Source organism: Lupinus angustifolius, chromosome LG20 (assembly GCF_001865875.1).
Source record: "Lupinus angustifolius cultivar Tanjil chromosome LG20, LupAngTanjil_v1.0, whole genome shotgun sequence".
Classification (NCBI taxonomy): Eukaryota; Viridiplantae; Streptophyta; class Magnoliopsida; order Fabales; family Fabaceae; genus Lupinus; species Lupinus angustifolius.
In genome coordinates this window covers 10,793,524-10,815,226 of record NC_032028.1, presented here as the reverse complement: position 1 = coordinate 10,815,226, position 21,703 = coordinate 10,793,524, and the positions used below count along the sequence as shown (strand labels likewise).

The 21,703-nt window shown below is 30.0% G+C and overlaps 2 protein-coding genes and 1 non-coding gene across 4 annotated transcripts; all 3 read right to left on the bottom strand.

Moving 5' to 3' along the window:
* On the bottom strand, positions 2,497-5,043 carry LOC109336760 (protein JASON-like). 2 transcript variants are annotated; one of them, XM_019573557.1, is made up of 5 exons: positions 4,878-5,043; positions 4,541-4,632; positions 3,994-4,047; positions 2,858-3,851; positions 2,497-2,770 (listed from the first exon to the last, which is right to left on the bottom strand). In XM_019573557.1, exons 1-5 carry the CDS (start codon positions 4,944-4,946, stop codon positions 2,663-2,665), a joined length of 1,317 nt encoding a protein of 438 aa, XP_019429102.1. In that variant the 5' UTR covers positions 4,947-5,043; the 3' UTR covers positions 2,497-2,662. The 2 variants fall into 2 exon arrangements, with proteins under 2 accessions (XP_019429102.1, XP_019429103.1); XM_019573558.1 differs by lacking the exon at positions 3,994-4,047.
* On the bottom strand, positions 6,634-6,718 carry TRNAM-CAU. Its single transcript is given in 2 exon segments — positions 6,634-6,669; positions 6,681-6,718. It is a non-coding gene; the product is annotated as a tRNA-Met (tRNA).
* LOC109335485 (F-box protein At3g62230-like) lies at positions 7,320-9,366 on the bottom strand. Its single transcript, XM_019571619.1, has 3 exons — positions 8,434-9,366; positions 7,705-7,878; positions 7,320-7,604 (listed from the first exon to the last, which is right to left on the bottom strand). Exons 1-3 carry the CDS (start codon positions 9,364-9,366, stop codon positions 7,320-7,322), a joined length of 1,392 nt encoding a protein of 463 aa, XP_019427164.1.

Below are 21,703 nucleotides of genomic sequence, written 5' to 3'. Positions count from 1 at the left end.
TAGGCAAAAAATGATCCCATTCAAACATGTAATTAATATGTTGTCTGTTCCGGTTTGGTCTGTTTATATTAAGATGTTCAATTCAATTTGGTCCAAATATCATATGTGATTTCAGTTCGATTTGGATCAATTTTTTATTATAAAATATTGAAATTGTACTTACATTCAAAACTCATGAAAATGACTACATATTAAGCATAATAAAGCAACAATAAAAATATTGCTCAACAACATTAAAATGTGAGCAACAATAGTATAAGTAAACAACATCATAAAATAGTAAGACAATAATAATAAAAAGCAAAAAAATGGCAACAACAATAATAAGACATCAATAACAACAAGACAATAAAACAACAAGATATCAATAATAACAATATGAGAATTTGCAACGTAATTTTAACAGTTAGAGTGTTTCATTGATGATTAATAACAATAATACTTTCACAACAAGTGTATTAAATATAATTAATATGATTTAAAACATAATAACATATATATGTATATATATGTGTTATAGAATATAACAAATAAATTATATGTACAATTTTGGAGTTGGAACTTAAGATTAAGTTTGGAAGACATTTAAAAGTATTACACACTTAAACTTTACATACTAATTCGGTTTGATCTGGATCCAAGAGGTGAAACCAAAATCCATACTGGACCAATCGATCTTTAAAAAATATGTCCAACGCAATCCAAACACATTCAATTTTTGCAGTTTCAGTCTATTTTAGATTGATTTTCGATTTTTATTTTTGGACCGGTCTGGATTTGAACACTCCTACTGTTAGCAAATTATCACCATTCATATGTTAACTATCATTGACTTTCAAATAAAAATATTATAAATCAATAGTGTATAATGTGCTAATAATATAAAAAAAATTATACTGCCAGTACATAGATTTTAAATCTTATGATAAAGTATTATAATATTATTCAATTCATTCCCATTTAATAGGATAAAAACTTGTTAGTTGTTGACAGATGTTTACTGTGTTGAGTTTAGCTTTAAATATATCTTAAATAATTGGTAGGGGAAATTGTCGAATGAGGAGAGCCTATTCTCCTAAGACATGGTCAAAAGCTTAATTACAAACATTTCTCAATATATTTTTGCATGTATATGAATCCAGTAATCAAACCTAAGATTATGTGCTTAAGTGATCTAATAATAAGGAGCATATTTGATATAACAGAAATGAAAAAGAACAATTTAGATATTAAAAGTTAAAACTATTTAGTATTTGATAACCAACAATTAATATAGAGGAGTAATATATATATATATATGCTTAGAAAATATGTTTGGTGGGAGTTAGGGGGAGCTACTGCTCATTGTTGTTTGCGTAGCTCTTAACAATTTTGAATATCACGAGATAATTTTTACTGGTTGAGTCATAGCCAGATTGCTCTCTTTAAGACTTTTCGTAATACTGTTAAAAATGTGTAAGCAGACTATCAACCACGTTGTCCCCAGGATAAAACAGCTTTCATGCTGCAAAAACACTAATGATCATATCATCGTACGGCCAGGAATGCGTGTGTTGACTTGGTCAACACACGATCCAAGGCCACATAGCCCAAAAATAAATAAATGTTTATTTAAAAACAATGTTGGACCCAAGTCCGCACCCACTCACAAAACCTATTGTATCTCTTAAGGCACACCCCAATAATGAAACTTAAGGCTTATAAAGCCTTCAAACTTCCATTCTCTAAGAAATGTGAGACTAGTGAGTTTTTTCATTTTATAAACTCAAAAGTCACCATAAATGGTCTCATTAATATGCATTAAAACCACTTCAAAAGCTCATCATTTTCAACCAATTTCAACACCATTCAAATAAAATCATAGGTTAAATATGTACATCTCAATTAAGTTTTAGTTGTACTATATATATTTTTTAATATCAATGCATTATCAATATAAAGACTTATACACAATGTATCATCCATTATTTATATTACTTTTATAGAGATGATGATTAAACATGAATGATAGATGATATAGGGACACTATACAAAACTTTTAAACGGTCGGTATATACATTTTATATATAAAATCCGTCATTTGCAGAGTGAGATCTTCTCCAATTAATGTCAGATATTAAGCTATCTCTTTCTATCCTGAGAGTAAAAAGTGCTGGAATTACTGATTTTGTGAGCAAAGGAAGATCAGCTCAAGAAACTGCCACAGTGGCCAGATGCACAAATTAACTGCAAGTAGGATGATAAAATTGAGAATCCACAAGTAAAACAACATATTTATAAGAATGGATTTGTAATATATGCTGCATATATAGTTCTAGTAATGTTATATCAAAATTATCAGAGGTTGAAAGTAGTACATATAATTATCAACAGCACAGTGCAATTACACTCTTACGGATTTTATTGGGATTACATTTGTTGTCCCACAAAGTATATTACTCAATGTGGAGTGATACACTTTTTTGGAACATCAGGTATTCTCTGGATTTCATTAGAGATGGAGGCATAATATATAGATAAAACACATGATCAAATTAATCCAATTACAAATTACAACAACTAAGTAAGCATCACACTTTATCATATCCATAAAAGAATTAAAAAATCCATTTCCAACACTATACTGCACCCAAAAACCACACCAATGCAAACTAGTTTAAAATTAAAATACATGAGGAACATAAGTAGAAGCAGCTTCTGCAGCACCTTCACTCAGAGCTTTCTCTAGCCTTTTCTCAAATGGTGTTGAGTGCCAATTCACTCTCTTATCCTGCAAAACCAGTTCAGTCCAAATCAGAATTTAACCTCACACACTAATAATGCCGAATTTATTCGTGAAGTATCGCTACATCTTTACCTCTCTATACTTGCTTGTTGTGTTTGGAATTCCTTTGAAGCGAGAGACTGAGTTAGAATCCTCAGCAGAGTCTGTGAAATTCCAGTAGGTCCCAACAGTGCCGATTATCGGCATATCAACTGGACTCTGGCTAGGCGACTTCCTTGGCGACGAATTAGCTGAAAATTGCCTTATCTCATCAAGAGTTAATGCACCTAAAATAGGTCTATCTTCACGGCTTACGGCAGAACCTTGTGAAGTAGTTCTGTCAGGTGTTCCTGCATAACAAGGCACTAAGCCAGGTTTGTTAACAGGTGTAGTTTCGGGCGAAACCAACCAATTCGAGAGGCTAGAATCAACTGAGATCTCCTGTTTCAACTTCCTTGATATGTCAGTGTCTGAATTGAAGTTGAAAGCTACTTCCTTGGTACTTGGTTCTTCTTCTGTACCATATGCATTTTTCGACTCATGATTGGAAGAAATGTAATTCTCTTTCTGAGGACTCAATGGTTTCGTTCTTTTAGACTTCACCACTTTCCACTGAGTGAGATTTTCAACTGGGTTTAGCACAGGATGCACATAAACACTTCTGTCTCTAGCATTTGGATTCGAGTTCAACCCCATTGAGTTCACATCATCACTATTATCACACATTTGGATTGGACTTGAGTACACCATTCCATCTTCAAACTCCTCATTATCACCTTCCTCATCATCACTGAGATCACTAGCCTCATAGTCCAATTCGTCATCTTCAACTTCATCGTCGCTGTCACGACAATTCTGGTACCTATGGTTTGGAGGGTAAGAGCCGGTTGAAGTCACAGAACTATCTTCAGAGAAAGAAGAGGACTTTGATTGGGTTGGCTTTTCTGACAAACCTTCTACCTTTCCTTCAGCAATGTTCTTCTTCTCAGGTTCTTCATCCTGTAGAATAGGCTCATAGGTTTTGACATTGGAATCAAAAGTTACTTTCTTTCTGGTACTCACACTTAGTTGCTCCTCACTTTTATCCCTACTGCATTAAAAAAAATATAAGTAAAGATAAAACTTATCTAATCAACAATAAAATAAAAAGTGCTAATCTACTCACATAAAAATCACAAAAATAGAAGGTAACAGAGCTGAAAGTAATGAAAAAAGATTGTTTTGCTTACTGAAGTTGTGAAGAAGACCCTGTACTCACACTTAGTTGCTCCTCACTTTTATCACTACATCATTCAAAATGTAAAATAAATTATATATGTAGAACAACAACCAATAAAAAAATTATATATGTACATGAATCAAACAAAGCCATAATGTTCTATTATGGATCTGATTCATTGACAAATCATTGTTTCATCTAACATCCTTACTGACATTCTAAAAGTCTCCTCTGTTTAGACCACCTAAGGCACATTCTAACATTTTTTCCATAATAAAATCTACTTCAACTTTCGTCCTAATGCATTCATTTCTAAGCCTCCAGTGAGCTTCCTTTTAGTCTTTGAAAGTTATGAAACTGTATAAATTAATTATATTAGTCCCCGACTTTAAGAATTAGAAGGATCCATATCATTGTTCAGGGACAAATTATGTTAATTAATTTCCTAACGGACCAATATGAAGCTACATAAAATTTTAAGAACTAAAACAATGCTATATTGAAGGTAATGAATGAAAATGAAATTGAAAATGGTTAGTGGAGATTGATTTGCTTACTGATTTTGCAATGAAGGGGTAACATGAGTGGTGTTGGAGTGATCCTGAACAGAAGAGACACATTGCTGCTGTGGCCTGCCACAACTATTTCTCTGAAGCAAGGTCAAAATTGAAAAAACTTAGCTCCTATTGCTAGAAAAAAACATAGTAAAAAAAAAGGCAGCCCATTACACGATTCTCCGACGATAAATAAGCAGTCTTATCCTCGCAAACAAGAAGAAAAAAAAAGACAATTTTTTTTCTAACATCTAAAACATGAAACAAAAAGAAACAATCTTTGAGAAGGAAACAAGAAAGGGTAACAGAAAGAATTGAAAAGGGTATAAATTTCACAAACCTTGGGGCTACTGTGTTGTTTTATTCTTGTGCTTTTGGAGGAACCAAAACAAGCAAGAAAACAACCCATGAAGGGTGAGAGAGAGGGGTATTTCGGGAACAACAATGGCTACAAGAGGAAGAAGAAGGTTTGAGAAATGAGGTAGTTCATAAAATACATTGGTTTATGGTGAGTTAGGGAAGGTAACGGTAAACAAAACATGAAAAGCTTCTTTTTTTGTTTTGTTTTGTTCTTGTTTTTTCCGTTCATTAATAAATAGTAAATATTATTATTTATTTGAAAAAAGTGGGAAGTGACCGTTACAATTACAAAGATGAATCAATCTTTGTTTAATTAAGAAATAGAAACGGACCCTGCGTCTGCGTCTGGGACCAGGAGCGTTTTGATATGGACCATAATCTCAATCTGATTTAGGCGGGGATGTTCCTGCTTATTTGAAATGGATTTTATGTTAAGAGTTATTGAGCTCATACCGATTATTGAGTAAATGAGTTATATGGGTTGGTTCACTCAGTTTTCGTTAAAAAAAATCTAAAATATTCATAATAATAATTAATATATTTATTAATTTTATACTTCAAATTTAAAAATATTTTTATTATACAAATATCTTATCAAATATCAATAAATGTCACAAGGAATTTGAAAACATAATTAAACAATATAAGTTTACACTTTAATTATAATAAAAGTGAACAAATAAGTTTTAAAATATTATTATAATAGAAATATCTAATTAAATAACCAATTAATAAATTTTTACTCACAAAAATGTCAAAAGGAATTTGAAAACATAATTAAACAATATAGATTTACATTTTAGTTGTAACAATAAGTTTAAAATTTAATTAAATAACTAAAATTTATTATAATATAACCTAATAAATGATATTCATAATTAGAAATAAACTAAAAACACTTAATATTTTTCCATCTCAAAACAGTGTCGTTTGGTTTTTTTTAAAATTGATTGGTTCAAGTGATCTGATAATCTAATACACCAATTTTAGGCTTAAAGCTATCAAAGTTAATATGTTAATCCATTTTTTATGTAAAACTAATTGGATGAGCAGCTCAAACCAATAAAGTGTATGGTTCACAATTCAACCAAAGAGAATCAATTTTAATGATTGATAGTATTGTCTAGTTCCAAATAACATTAGTTTACATAACTAACGATAACACTTCAATCCTTATTCCGAAGAAGATAAATTATTTTCTTATAAGAGGATAGAGGATATAAGTTATATCCTACTCCCATTAAAATTATAACAAAAATAAGATATGTGTTATGATTTTAATGACTTGAAGGAACAATCTATCTTTTTATATGAGAATATATTTTATTATCTATTATGAAATATTTTTTAACAAATTTATATAGAATTTGAGAATTAGTTAAGAACTTATCTATTTATTATTATTAAAGTATTTTATAAAGAAACAAAATGAGTATTTACAAGTTATTATGTTGTTGCTTTTCTATATAATGTGTCAATCAAACAACATACTCTCTCTAATATATCTTTATTACTGTATTAAACATTTCCCAAATATATTAATCATATAAAATAATAAATATCTGAATAATAATATAAAGTCAAATGTTACATTGACATATTAATATTATATTTTGAACTCACAACTTTTTAATATATAATTCTCTACCATAGATTCCTTTATGAATATTGTGTTTATTTCCTCACGTGTTATAGTCTCCACTTTCCCCCTTGTTTTTGCTGAAAAATAAAAAAATTGGGGTGAGAGAGGCTCGAACTCTCGACCTCAGGATCACTCAGTAGCTATGAGACCTACGCGCTAGCCAACTGCGCCACCACCCCAACGATATGAAGTTGTTGAAGATAGTGATACATAAAAGATGTCTATTTCAAGAAAGGATGCTAAATTAAGGTGGGAGAGAAAAAAAATTAGATCTTATATTTTAATTAAGGTGGGAGAGAAAAAATTAGAACAGATGAGAAACTACATCTTATATTTTGAGATTGAGGAGACCATATGTCACATGCTAAATTACTACAATTACTTGGGACAAATCATATCCAAGTAAGCCTTTGCCCGTTTCTTATACATTATTTGAGTCAAAAAGCTTAACCAATTTCAATCTTTGACACCACAAGATACTCTTTGGATAGATAAATATATGTTTTTGCACTTGTTTTAGTGATAAAAGTATAATTTCATTACAACCAAAATGATAAATATGGTATTAAAAAATGTATTTCTCTTTATTTTTTAAAGCTCTCTTAAAGATACTAACTCTTAAACAAGAAATCACTTTTACTCATAACTGCTCCCATAATAATTGAATGATACATTACATAATAATAAGTCACAAGTAAAATGACACTTCATCCTTAAAATCAAGAGGATAAAATAACAACTTTCTTCTTGAGAGTAAGAGAGAGAAATTTGAATCGGTCATCATTTAATCGATATCTCCAATTTCTTTGAAGCTGGGGTAACAGGAAGCAATTTCCTTGCCAAAGTGCAATGCCTTTCAACATGTTCATCCTTTTCTACACTTATAATCATCTTTTCCAAAACTTCCCCAACTTTAATTAAATAGAATATAGCACAAAGTTCATCCATTGTTCCTCTAAATCTATTCACCTCCACCACCTTAAGTGTTTTTATCAAGCATCGGTATACTATTTGAGGCCCATGCCAGAAATTTTTAAGGTCAACATCATATGGAGGTTTATAATCCTGTAATTTCAATATGAATAAGAGTTTGGTTAAAGTTATAGTTTTGATGTGTATAAATATAATCAAAGATATAAAGTCTAAAGTACAATAATTTACTTACAGGAAGTATTATTTGAGGGTCTATTTCCAAAGTGAGTTTCTCTAACATAGGGGAACTAAAAAGAAGGAAACGAAATCCACACAATTCTTGAGGATGCAGTTGAGTCTTCATTGTCAAATGTCTTACATTTAAACCACATTGAATTCGCATGGTTTCATCTCCATTTTGAATAACCTTTCATACATTAAATAAATCACAAAATGATTAAAGAAGTTTTTAACCATATATAGAAAATATATAATGGGCAAAAAACGCAAGGATTGCCAATCTAAACATTAGATATACATAATTTTAGGGGACCAGATAGACAATGATTTGATGTCTTAAACTGTATATTAAATCATGTCTCATACTAATAAAAAATGATAAATTAATTAAAAAAATGTTCATTATTTTTATATTTTTCTTTCAATATTATTGGTATGGACATGCTTTGGGATAATCTATATTTGTCAGTAAAAATATTATTAGTTTATGCATATGCTACAATTTATAAAAATTATCAAAGAAAAGCAATAAAATAAATCAAATGATGTCCAAAAATTTCAAATTCTATATCACAGAAGACAATTCCAAAATCACATTACTTTGAGACAATTAAACAAATTAGTGGATTATTGTCCCTATGATACTTATATCATGAATAATATAGGATATTGACGTGGAACTAATGATCACAAATATTATTATATAACAAATATATTGAAGGGAAAAAGGGAAAAAGAGTACCTGAAGTAAGTAACTATCAACTGTCAACTTTCTAACAGAATAGAGATGTTCCAACAATGTGTAAAGTTCATTGCCAAATTCTTTTTCATCAAATTCGGACATTAGGGCAAAGTCAATTTCAGCCTCTTCCATAACATCTTGTTGTATATCTATATCAAAACTTCCCACTAAGCCCGAGAATTTCAAGAACTTAAGATTCGGTGCACTAAATGCTATATAATCACAATCAAAGTGGCACTTATCTATGACCAATCTTCTTAACCCAAGTTTTTTATCACTCAAATCAAAATGTTCCAGATTCCAACACTTCTTCAGACTTAGGGTTTCAATGGTATTACAAGTATATAACAAGGTCTTCACAGTGTCAATTGCTAATTCAATCCAACCCAAAGAAACATCCTTGAGTGCTTCGAAGTTAAGCAACTTAGACAAAGAAAAATTGCATGAATACAACTTCAACGATTCAATTGATGCAATGCCATAGACATGGTTTGGCAAATCAAATAAAGCATCATGGATTTCAAAGTCAATCTCCTCCCATTTTGGATGAGAGAAATCAAGCCCTAACTCTTTCGTTGCATGTTGTGTTGCAAAAGCAACACATCGTTCTATAACATCACGAATATTCTCAGGGTCTGAAACCTTGAGAGAAAACTTGTGCACAACATTCTCTTGGTAGTTTGTGATCCAGTGAGTGATGAAATTGAGAAAAACTCTTCTTTGTGCTTCTCTGGTTTCATCATCAAAATCATCACCATATTTTACAAAGAAGAGTTCGTTGAACTCAATGCTCTTAGTGCATTTCCAAACATCCTTCCACTGTTTTGAAAGGGTGCAAGTCCTAGCCGCTTCTTTGAATGGAAGGTAGGAAACAATGGGAACAAGTAATGATTCATGCATGGGAGAAAGCATGTCAGAGTTGTTGCATGCCATGACTATTTTTGGTGAATATTAGATGTTACGTTGTGACTTGTGAAGTATAATAAATCTATCGTATGATGGTTTGTATTTATAGGTATCAAGAAGTGCAAGATGGAAAGGTTGAAAAAATTGGTAATAATATATTCCTACTAAAGAAAAGGTGCAATAATCTAAATATGGTAACTATTATCAACCATTGCACCTGTTCGCAAAGTTGGTATCTTACTAATTGTTTTTTCAAAAGGAAAAAAGAAACAGAATAAAATCTACTTTTATAGTAAGTTTTACCAAAAAAAAAAAAAAAAAAAGAAATCTACTAATGTGGTTTTATTGTTTTTGTTTACAATTCAATTTTGATCCACCTCCTCTAATGATCCTCCTCTAATTATCCTCCACCTCTAAGTATTACAAAAAATAAAGGAAAACATGTACTATGTCAGAATTGGTATTTAACAATGTCCATTTAACAACATTTATATGTTGAACGCTATTAAATATAAAGTGAAAGAGAACTTACAACTTTCATGTAAGAAAGCGATGTTAAATGTATTATCTTTAACAATGCTTATTGAAGAAAATGTTGTTAAAGATCATACATTCGTATATTTAACAACACTTTTTCGGTGGGCGCTTTTAAAAGTGTTATATTTAACAGTGCTAATTGAAGTAAACGCTGTTAAATGTCATACTTCATATATTTAACAACACTTCTTCAATAAGCGTTGTTAAACATTTGTTTTAGTGAGTGAGAATTTTTTCAAACTCAAAAGCAAAACCTCATATACAATAATACACATATCAATCAGTTTATTATTTCTCTTACTTTTCTTTTTCTCTATGAGTTACATTGTTTTCTCTTTTGTTTTAGTTTCTCTCTTCAAGCAAGTTATCGGTTTTTGGTTTTTCTCTTGACACATAAGGTAAATCGTTCTTATTTTAGCTCATTTATTTCTTTTTGACTAAGTCTTGATATTTGCATTTACACCATAAATAACAAGTTTTTAATGCTTTTGAATAGTTATTTTTTTAATAATTAATTTATTTATGACCAATTTGGTGGAAACATTTTACTAATAGTGTAATCTTTATTTGTTGTGAAGTTATACGACTATGGTATTCTAGGTTTTTGGCTATGGTTCACTGGTTTAGAACACAAGGTTTGAGTATAATGGTGAATATTCTTTCTTAATTGCTGCTAATTTTATATATTTTTTTTCATAACTTTTGCAATTTGTTTAGAGATGACATTTTTATTTGTATTTGCAACTTGCATTGATCATTGAGGAACACATGTACACTTTGTAAGGACTTGCATATTGCAGGAAAAAATGAACAATTTGCATAAGATCTCATTATTGGAATCTGTTAAGGTTGAATGTAGCTCGAGTCGTTGGTGATTTAACAAATCTCTTATAAATGTGGTGGAGTTGGACATGTTTGTCATGTGTTTGATAGAATGTCTGAGAGAAATATTGTCTTATTTAGTAAGTAGACATTTAAAAGCGTTTGCTTGAGTGAGCGCTGTTAAATGTCTACTTTCTACCGCGCTTTAAAAAATATTGTTGAATATAACCTTATGTACTACTGCGGTCACATGAAAAGCGCCCCAAAAACGCCATTAGATAACAATTTTAAGCAATTTGTTTTGCTATTTTGGCGTAGTGATATATGGTAAGACATTTTTATCCTTTTATATATAATGAAATGAGATTTTTGTCATTGAAAATACAAGTAAAATCAAGTATTTATATTTCCATTAATTGAGAAGATCATTGTTCCTTTTCTACATTTAATTTTAGGATATGACATTTTTGGTCCCAAAATGTGCACAATTTGATATGTTATCACTTGTGATTGGTCATGAAAATACTTGATTATTAAATTTTTAGCATAAATATTTTTTTTCAAATCAATCACAAGTAGGTGACACATAGAGTGGTACATTTTTTGGAACAAAATATGGATTCCATACTTTTAGATGAATAGGGATCGTGTGTCCCAAAATGGAACAAAGACTATCTTCATTAATGAATAGACAAATGCATGTTTTTACTTTTGTTTCTAATGTCAAAAGTGTAATTTCAATATAATTAAAAAGATAAATGTGTTATTCAAAGTTATATTTCCCTTTGTTTTTTAAAGCATTATGTCCTCATGTCTCTAGCCAATCAGCTTCCTCTAAGTAATATAAACATTTTAATTTGTATTTTTAGAATTTTTATTTTTAATTCATTAATTTTTCTTCATTAGACTGAGACAAAAATAAAGACATATAATCTCACCCTTTTAGATAGGTAACTTAGAATCAAGTGTTATCATACATATCCCAATCATGTTAAGGGAATGAAGTCTATATTTCATATTAGGTATGCTGATTGTTGATAATTATTATCTAAAGAAAATCTTCAATTCTAAATTTTCAATCGACTATGAATAAAATCTATTCTAATTTGGTCATTTTAATGTCACATTAAGAAGATTTTTGGGTTTTAAATGGAAAATAGTAATATTATATCATTGTACTAAATCCTTATACAATTCATCCTACCATAAGAAACTGACATATGTCACTTGAAAATCAATCATTAATTATGAAAGTATCATTTTATAACATATGTCATTTTCTTGCGTGTAAGAAGATTGATAGGAGGATTGAGTTTGAGAATATATTATTTGCCCATGAAAAACCCCAAGTCCCACTGGAGGGGAGACTTTGAAAGGCTTTATAAGCCTTTAATGCTCTCTAAGGAGTGTGCCCCATGGGGTACAACGGGTTTTATGATGGGAAGGACTCAGACAAACAACCCCACACACACACACCACATCTGTCACTGTCAAGCTAGCTCAACTCGTGTCATGTTCGGCTTAGATCGACTTCGTCGTTGGGGGATTCAACGTATAAATAGAACCCCTATTCAGAAATACTCGTCCTTGTTGAGAGTATTTCCTCAACTTTTCTTCCTCCCTCATAATCTTTGTCAAAGCATTTACGACTCACTTCCCCCTCTTTCTTTTCGTAGTACTAGAATTGACACAAACAACCAAATTGTGGAAATTTCGAGAATTGACATTATTAGCTAGATTGTGGAAAAGTGGAATTTCGATAATTGTCACAGATAGTCATATTGTGGGTATTTCAAGAATTGACACTGATAGTCATATTGTGAGTGAATTTGATGTCGGTTCTTATAGTGCACTAAGAATTAGAACTGACCTATTTTATCTTGGGGACGACATGTTTGATAGTTTGCTTACACATTTTGGGAGTACCACAAAACAATTTAAAGAGAGCGATCAACCTTGTCGTGACTCTGTCGATAATATTTCATTGGTGTCCTTTAGAATTATTGCAAGCCACATAACCAACAACTTTAAGAAGTTTTGTGTTGCAATGACATTCACAGAGAATATTACTCGGTCGAAAAACTTTGACCTTAACAAACCGTTTCGGTTTGATAGGACAAATTCAAATGGTGATAACATAAGATGAAATTCTTTCTCACCATGAGAAAAGTTGTCTATATTATGAAAACTGATGACCAAGTGGTGCAAGAGAAAAGCTGAAAAATACAAGAATGATAAAGTGGCAATTGAGATATCTCTCTGGAATGAAAATGATTACATATGTAAGAATTTTATTCTGAATGAATTGTCTTATGAATTCTATGATTGTAATATCTTATACAAGTCTGCCAAATTAATTTTGTATGTTATTGAGAAAAATATGATAGTGAGAAAGTTGGGACTAAAAGTTGATTGGTGATAAATCAATAGAATCTCAGTCTCATAAGATACAGATAATTGCTTATGAAATCATTATGAAGGTATGCTCCTAGATGAGCAGTTTCAAGTGACTATCATTATTGACAAACTACCTCGTGATTGGAAGGACTTAAAAAACTTCTTAGACACAAGACCAAAAAAAAATTCTCTTTTGAATCTCTCATCACATGATGTGTTGATTGTCTCTAGCAACAATAGTAAGAAGAAATTCTTTGGTGCGGTTCTGAAGTCTATTGACAATAATTTTAAGAATCAGAACTGCAATAAGAATAAGACCAAGAATATCAACCGCAACAAGAATTGGAACCGCTAGAAGGTCCAATACGCTAAATCACTTGCTAACAATGATTCATGCATTATTATTTTTTATGTGTTTTGCTATTATATAATGACTCTTGCATTTATGTTTATTGTTATTATATATATAAGCAATGTTATATATATATATATATATATATATATAACCTTGTGCATAATTTTTTTTAAATGAATTAATTATTTGAGTTATTCAAATAAATCAATTCGAGTTGAGCTGAACAATTCATGAACTTCAATTTAGTAGAACTCGAACTAAAAATATAACTTGTATCAAACTCGAATCGAGTTTCAGACTGAACAAATCATTATCAAGCTCAACCAAACTGAGGTCTAGTTCAACTCAGTTAGACTCATTTTGATCCCTTCCTATAAGTAAGTGGGAGAATTCATTGATCATTATTACACTGAACCACTACAATTATGACATATATCCATTAAACATTTTCTACAAGAATATTTATAAAAAATAAAAAAATAGTACACTTCTTATAACTTTAGTGACTATTGGATTAATTTATTATCTCATAAGAATAAATTTTACTCTCTTATTAAAATTAAAATATTGTCATATGTTTGTTTATGTCATTTATTTCTGTCAATAACTTCATTTGCAATGATGGTTGTTAGGAAAAGGCTCCTTCATTTTCCCATCCCTTTAGCTCCATGAAGTAATTAGAGTGTCTACTCCAATGACAAATATTATTTTTATTCTTATTTGGATCTCACATATTATTTTATAATCTATTATAAAATCTCATAAAATAAGAACAACATCTATCTTTTTCACATTATGTTAAATATCGTTCTTATTTTTATTTGGGGCTCAAAATCTACCTCATTCTTAAACAAACATTTAATCTAACTTTTGTTCTTATTTCTCTCTCCTTATTCTTATTTATGAACATAATTCTTAAAATAAGAATTACAAAATGAAAAACAAAGTAAAAATGTTCTTGTTTTCATAATAATGTTCTTCTTTTCATAAGAATGAGTTTAAGAATAATCACTGAAGATGCTCTTAGAGTATCTCCAACAACAAGTACAATATTCATTCTTATTTGGGCCTCACATGTTATTTGGGTCTCACATGTTATTTAGGTCCTACAACATCTACTTTTTTCCTCAACATCTATCTTTCTCTTCACTTTTTTTTTTGCTAAGAATAACCGAGAATTATTTTCATTTAATAACAAAAATAAAAATGTCACAATGGAAAATAAAATTAAAATATTTTTATTCAGTTTAGAACAATTTTTAGAATAGTCACTGAAGTTGCTCTTATCATTTTGATTGTTCTGGAAAAAAATGTAGAAGGGTGTATAAGGGCATCTGGTATGGGAGAAGATTATTTTTCATTTGGTGGAAGTGGTTGCAGTAATGGATAATAAATGAGTAGTTGGGTGCACTAAATAACTATATTAAGAGAGAGAGAGTGATTGTGATTTTAATCTTAATTCAATAAATAACTATATTAAGAGAAAAAATTAATGTAATTTTATTTTTAGTTTAATATATTGTCAATTTATTGTTCAATATATGTACCCAAAAAAATTTATTATACATTATTCATTTTTTTAGTTATTATTAACTCTTCAAGAATATAATACAAATAAATGATTGATAATATATATTATGTACTATACAGACATTGTTTGTATTTCTTTCTTCAATGATTGATAAAAATCAAGTAAAAATATGATTTTAAATTGGTGAGAGTGATAGATAAAAGCATCAAATAGTTGTGTTGACTCAACAAATGGATCCTGTACTCTTGAAGTTGATTGCGATAACTCCCTAAAACCCATGGATTAATTCTCTGTTTATTGAATTTAAGAAAATGAATAGTTGAGATTGAATGTAATTAATGTAACTTAACTTGAGTGTAAACGAATTCATTCTCTCTATATATATAATTTATTTAAATTATGGATTGTATTATGTGATAAGGCCGCAATATTACAGTTGTGGTGCGTACTATAACCACATCACACTACATTTGTAGTATGATACAAAATGAAAATGATGTAGTCGTATCAGACTACAATATAATTATATCAGATTGTATTTGTGTCATATTAGGCCTATGAGACCGAATAGGATTTAAAACTATTTTTGTCATAAAATAATTCACATTGTAACAACAACAATGATAACAATTACAATAATAGTAATTTAAAACACTGATATATATATATATATATATATGTGGGGGTTAGTTTTTGTTGTTTTATGAGTTCTTGCTGGTTCTCAAATGGGTTTTTTGGTATTTGAGATGGTTTAATTTGCTTCTTTTTCCTTGGAACAGTTGTTTTTGTTGCTTATTCAAAAAGAGGGGCATATATGTTTATGCCATGTGGGAGGTCCTATATAATTATATTTTTCTGCCTCATCTATGGTGTAAGTGTGTCACTAATCCAACTACCACATGACATGCTTGCTTTGCTGTACCTCATATTGGAAAATAATAATAATATCATTAATAAACAAAATATTAATTTGTAACATATATTAATAATTTTCTTAGAAATATTTGTGGGATGATATATCAATTTTCTTTAAAAAAACATTAACTAAGTGATATTTAACACCATGAGAGGAAATATTTCTTTTAACTATAGTATCCAAAAAAGACACATAAAACATGGCACATCGTGGTACATTGAGCCATCCCTAAAAAACCACAACCATCTAAGTATCCAACATTAATCCCCAACCAGCCAAACCCCTCCTCCCACTATATAAAGTTATAGACCATATTCCAACCATATATATTTTCAAAAACAATTAGACCCATGGTAATATCTTAGTCTTGACATGCACTTCTTGTGTTCATGAATATATTCAGTGTGTCACCCACAAGCTTAAATACATATATAGTATTTTGTAAATTGTTTTTTTTTTATAAATTACATTTTTATTGTAATTTTTGTTTGTAATTTTTTTAAATAAACGTTTTTGGATCACAAAAAATTTAAATTACTTTTTAATGCTAATATCATATGAAAATAATATGGGTTTTATATTAATATTCATTAAATAAAAAATGTTTATAAAGGAAACTAATTAATTTTCCACATTAGGTTTTAGGGTTTACTAAAGATGAGTTTGTTGGAACAAAACTTTGACTCTTATCTCCTTGGGAGAATAACGTGTGGCTGATAACTTGCTATGTTCAATCATATAAACTAAGGTTGATTAAGGGTGTGATGTTCACTAATTTCTCAGGAAGAAGCACACCTTTGAGGAGTCTTCATATGTTGTATGATTTATATGATACTAGAAAATATAGTTAGGTATAATAATTGTTCATTATTTATATACTTGTGGGAACCTTATTCAGAATACATCATAACCACATTACCTCTTTTTGCATTGAGAACACGCATCTCTACAAGTTTACACATTAACTAATTTACTCAGTGTAAACTGAATGGAACATCTTTTGCATGAGTCCACTCTTTTCCTCTGACATGATATATTTAGAGTGTAATATTGATCACAGTGTAAAGAGTGTAAAGATGTATATATATTCAGTACATTATCTATATTTCATTTGGATTACTTTTCTTAAAGAGTCAATGATGATTGAAAATGAATAGTTGATGATCTAATGACAGTGCAAAAAACTTTTATATTGTTAGTATATATATATTTTCACTATGCCAAAATTGATATTAACAATAGTCAACAACACTAATATGTTGAACGTTGTTAAATGTAAGGCAGAAGAGAATTAACAGCGCTCAGTGAAATAAGCGTTGTTAAATATGATAGGTAGATATACATTCAAAAGTGTTTGCTCCAATGACCGTTGTTGAAAGTTGTATGTTCATATATTTAACAGTGCTTCTTTAGTAAGCGCGGTTAAAAGTAACACATTTAATTAACAACGTTTACTTCAATGAGCGTCGTTAAAAGAAACACATTTAACAATACTCTTCAGTGAGCGTTGTTAAATATCAAAGATTCATATATTAAGAGCACTTCTTCAGTGAGTGTTGTTAAAAGTAACACATTTAATAGTGTTTGTTTCAATAAACATTGTTAAATGTCATAAATTCATATACTTAACAACATTTCATTAGTGAGCAAGGTTAAACTATTATTTTAGTGAGCGAGAATCTTTTTAAATTTAAAAACATAACCTTACATACAATTAACACATATCATTCGGTTTATTATTTCTCTTACTTTTATTTTCCATGAGTTACATTTTTCTCTCTTTTGTTTTTAGTTTCTTTCTTCAAACAAGTTATAGATTTTTGGTTTCTCTTTTCAAGCATAATGTAAATTATTATCTTATTTTAGCTCATTTTTTCTTTTTGATTGAGTCTGTATGCTTGCATTTACACCATAAATAACAAGTTTTTGATGCATTTGAGTCACTATCTTTTTTAAATAATTAGTTTATTTATGATCAATTTGGTGGAAATATTTCACTAACAGTGTTATCTTTATTTGTTGTGAGGTTACACAATTATGATGTTTTAGGTTTTTTGCTGTGGTTCACTAGCTTAGAACATAGGGTTTGGTATGATGGTAAATGTTATTTTTTAATTGCTGCTAATTTTGTATTTTTTCATAACTTTTATAATTTGTTTAGAGATGTCATTTTTTATTTGTATTTGCAGCTTGCATTGATCATGAACAAATACCTGAACATTTTGTAAGGACTTGCATATTAGAGGAGAAAAGAATGAACAATTTGCATAAGCTCACTACTCATATATTATTTTATAATATTGAAATCTGTTAAGGTTGAATGTAGTTGGAATTGTTGGTGATTTAACAAATCTATTATAAAGTAGTGGAGTTGGACATGTTTGTCATATGTTTGATAGAATATGTGAGAGAAATATTGTATTATTTAGAAAGTAAACATTTAATAGTACTCATTGAGCGTTGTTAAATGTCTACTTTATAATGCGCTTCAAAAAACGTTGTTGAATATAACATTATGTTCTACTACGCTCACATAGATAGCCCCATGAAAAGTTTTTTTTTTGGCAGTAGTATTTTTAATACATTTATGCATATAAAAAGTTTAGACATTAACTAATTTACTCATTTCATTTTACCAAAATGCAGTTTTTGATCGATGGTGTTAGGGCAACTTTTGGAGACAGGGAATAAAGTATCTCCTCATACGAGAAGATAATTTATCTCTTCCGGCCAGTAAAAGTATAATATGTGTACTATTTTATTTAGTTTTAGAAATATTTTTATAAAAATTAATTAAATATGACACATATCACGATTCTAGTGACTGAAAAATATAATTTATCTCCTTATATTAGATATACTTTATTCTTTGTTTTTATAAGCACAAAAAATTATTACAAAAATTCTAAAGGAGGCAACTCATAATATATAATTTGAAGTCAATGGTAGTTATTGGAGTTGGGCTCAGCAACGATTGGACCAAACAGCCCAAGACAAAACAATGGCACTCTCAACCCCTTGAAGATACTTCATAATGGAGAAAAATTGATCATAATTTAATTGGGGTGCTTTCCGGTTGTCTGTTATAGTTTTGGTTCGTTCTTAGTAGATTTTATTTGATTTATAAGTAAGGAATCATCTTAGCTCAGTTCACCTTATTAAGTATTGGTATGAGTCGAGTTTTAAACTAAATTAATGGGAGTTTATTTTTTAATCTCAAGATCACTTACTTAATTAAGTTTATGGACTTTCAAATAAATTAAGAATATCGCATAAAGTACCAATTTTATGTGAAATTTTTAACTTTAATATTATATTAATATATTATATAAAAGTTATATATTTATTATAAAATATCTTTTTAAATATACACATAAGGTTATAAACTTCTATTGCGATGATTTATACTAGGTTCGAGTTCAACTTGTTTAACAAATTTCATTTTGATCTTAAGTGCAATTCACTTAATTTATAAACTAAGTACATTGAACTAATTAATGAGTTGATTTTTGAATAATCTTCAAAAATTAAATAAGACTTCATATATTACTCATATAAGTTTCTAATTATTCCTATTGTGTGTATATTCGCCTTTGGTTAGAGAACAAACTATTTGTCTTTCCAATAATATTAATTTTCTATTACAAAGAAAAATATATATAATAATTGAATCATTAAATATTCACAATTGTGGGAGGAACTTGAGTTCACTCTCTGCCTAAAACAACAAGAAGATTAGGAAGAAGAAGAAGATGAAGAAGTCGTGAGGCTGAGTAATAGAGAAGTGGAGACTTGGAGTTTTTGAGAAGAAAAAGAATGACTTAAAGAGATGAAGAATTAGTAAAAAAGAATTCAGCAATGAAATGATTTTGTTATTCAACAAACACAATGCACAAGCTATTTATAGTAAGTGCACAACCAACTGTCAACTAACTTTCAAAAACTAGCTTTAAATGGAAACTAATTAACTAGTTATTTCTAACACTATTCTAAATCTCTTGTTACAAGCAAATCACACACAATAACCTTCTCAACATTCTAAATCTACCAACTTTAACCGCTTTTGTCATCACATCAACAACTTGCAACTCAGTTTTGCAAAATTTCAAACATATCTTGCCTTTTTCTACTTGATCTCTAAGGAAGTGATACTTCTTTTCTATATGCTTGTTTCTACCATGACCAAATGAATTCTTAGTCAAGTTAATGGTTGATTAATTATCAACAATAAGCTCCACAGTGCCTTCAAACCCAATCATCAACTCTTCAAGTAAAGAACTCAACCATAAGGCTTGACAAGCAACATGACAAGCTGAAACATACTCAGCTTCACATGTGGAAAGAGCAACAATTTCCTGTTTCTTTGAGCACCATGACACTGGTGAACCACTCAACATGAAAACATAGCCCATAGTGTTCTTTCTCTCAATCAAATCCCCAGACCAGTCTGAATCAGAATATGGAGAGAGTTGCAGCATGCATTTTTCTGGTTTATTGGAGAAGAAGACTCCAAAATCAAGTGTACCACTAAGATACCTTAGAATTCTCTTGGCTGCTATGAGATGAGGATTCCTAGGATCACTCATAAACCTACTTACCAATCCAACACTGAATGAGATTTCAGGTCTGGTATGGCAAATGAATCTCAAGCAACCAACCATTTGTCTAAACTCAGTGCCATCTATAGCAGGTTCAGTGTTTCCTCTGTCCAGTTTCATGTTTGGCTCTACTGGTGTCTCAGCTGAGTTACAATTAACCATGTTCAACTTCTTTAGGACATCTTGTATATACTTTCTTTGGTGCATAAGAATTCCTCATTCAATCTGTCTAAACTCTATGCTTAGGAAGTAAGACAACATTCCTAGATTAGACATTTCAAATTCTGATTTCAGGTTTTGCTTGATCAACTCAACTCCATCTGAATTGCTTCCTATAATCAGGATGTCATCTACATACAGACAAATGATGAGAATATGGTTGTTGCTTGTGCGCTTAACATAGATACCATGTTCAACATCACATTTCCCGAATCCTGCTTTTAAGAAGAAAGAATCAATCATTCTATTCCAAGCTCTTGAAGCTTGTCTCAATCTATACAAAGCCTTCTTCAATTTGTAGATTTTGTCCTCACTGCATCTGATCACAAATCCAGGGGGTTGCTTTATGTAAACCTTCTCAATCAGTGAGCCATTAAGAAAGGCTGACTTCACATCAAGTTGTCACATCTCCCAATTACTCTAGGTTGCTATAGCAACTATCAATCTAATTGTCTCAAGTCTGGCCACAGGAGCAAAAACCTCAGAGAAATCCACACTTTCCTTCTGCATAAAGCCCTTTGCTACTAATCTTGCTTTATACTTGCTAATGGAGTTGTAACGCCCCGAAAAATACTTCTAAAAAACATTGCGGAAAAATGGGTAAATTTTTTTTTGAATAAAGAGATTGTACAAAATTGTTTCCTTTTCAAAACCTTCCTTTTTCCGGTACATCACTTTAAGTAACTCGAATGCGGAAAATCAACTTATCGTTATCAAATGATAACTTAACCTGATTCACAATTTCCTGAATAAAGTAATGCATATAATCAACAATATACTCATAATCACATCACATACATAAACATATAAATACACCATACTTGTAACTCGCAGGTGGGAATGTACTTCCCCAATGATAATGTATGCATGATATGTCATGATCATCCACCTTACACCAATATCCATCCAACATCCTAATCGGAAATAATCGAGAGTACAGGTCCCGTACCAAGCCGTTTTGTACCACCCGAAATAACATATCCTCGCAA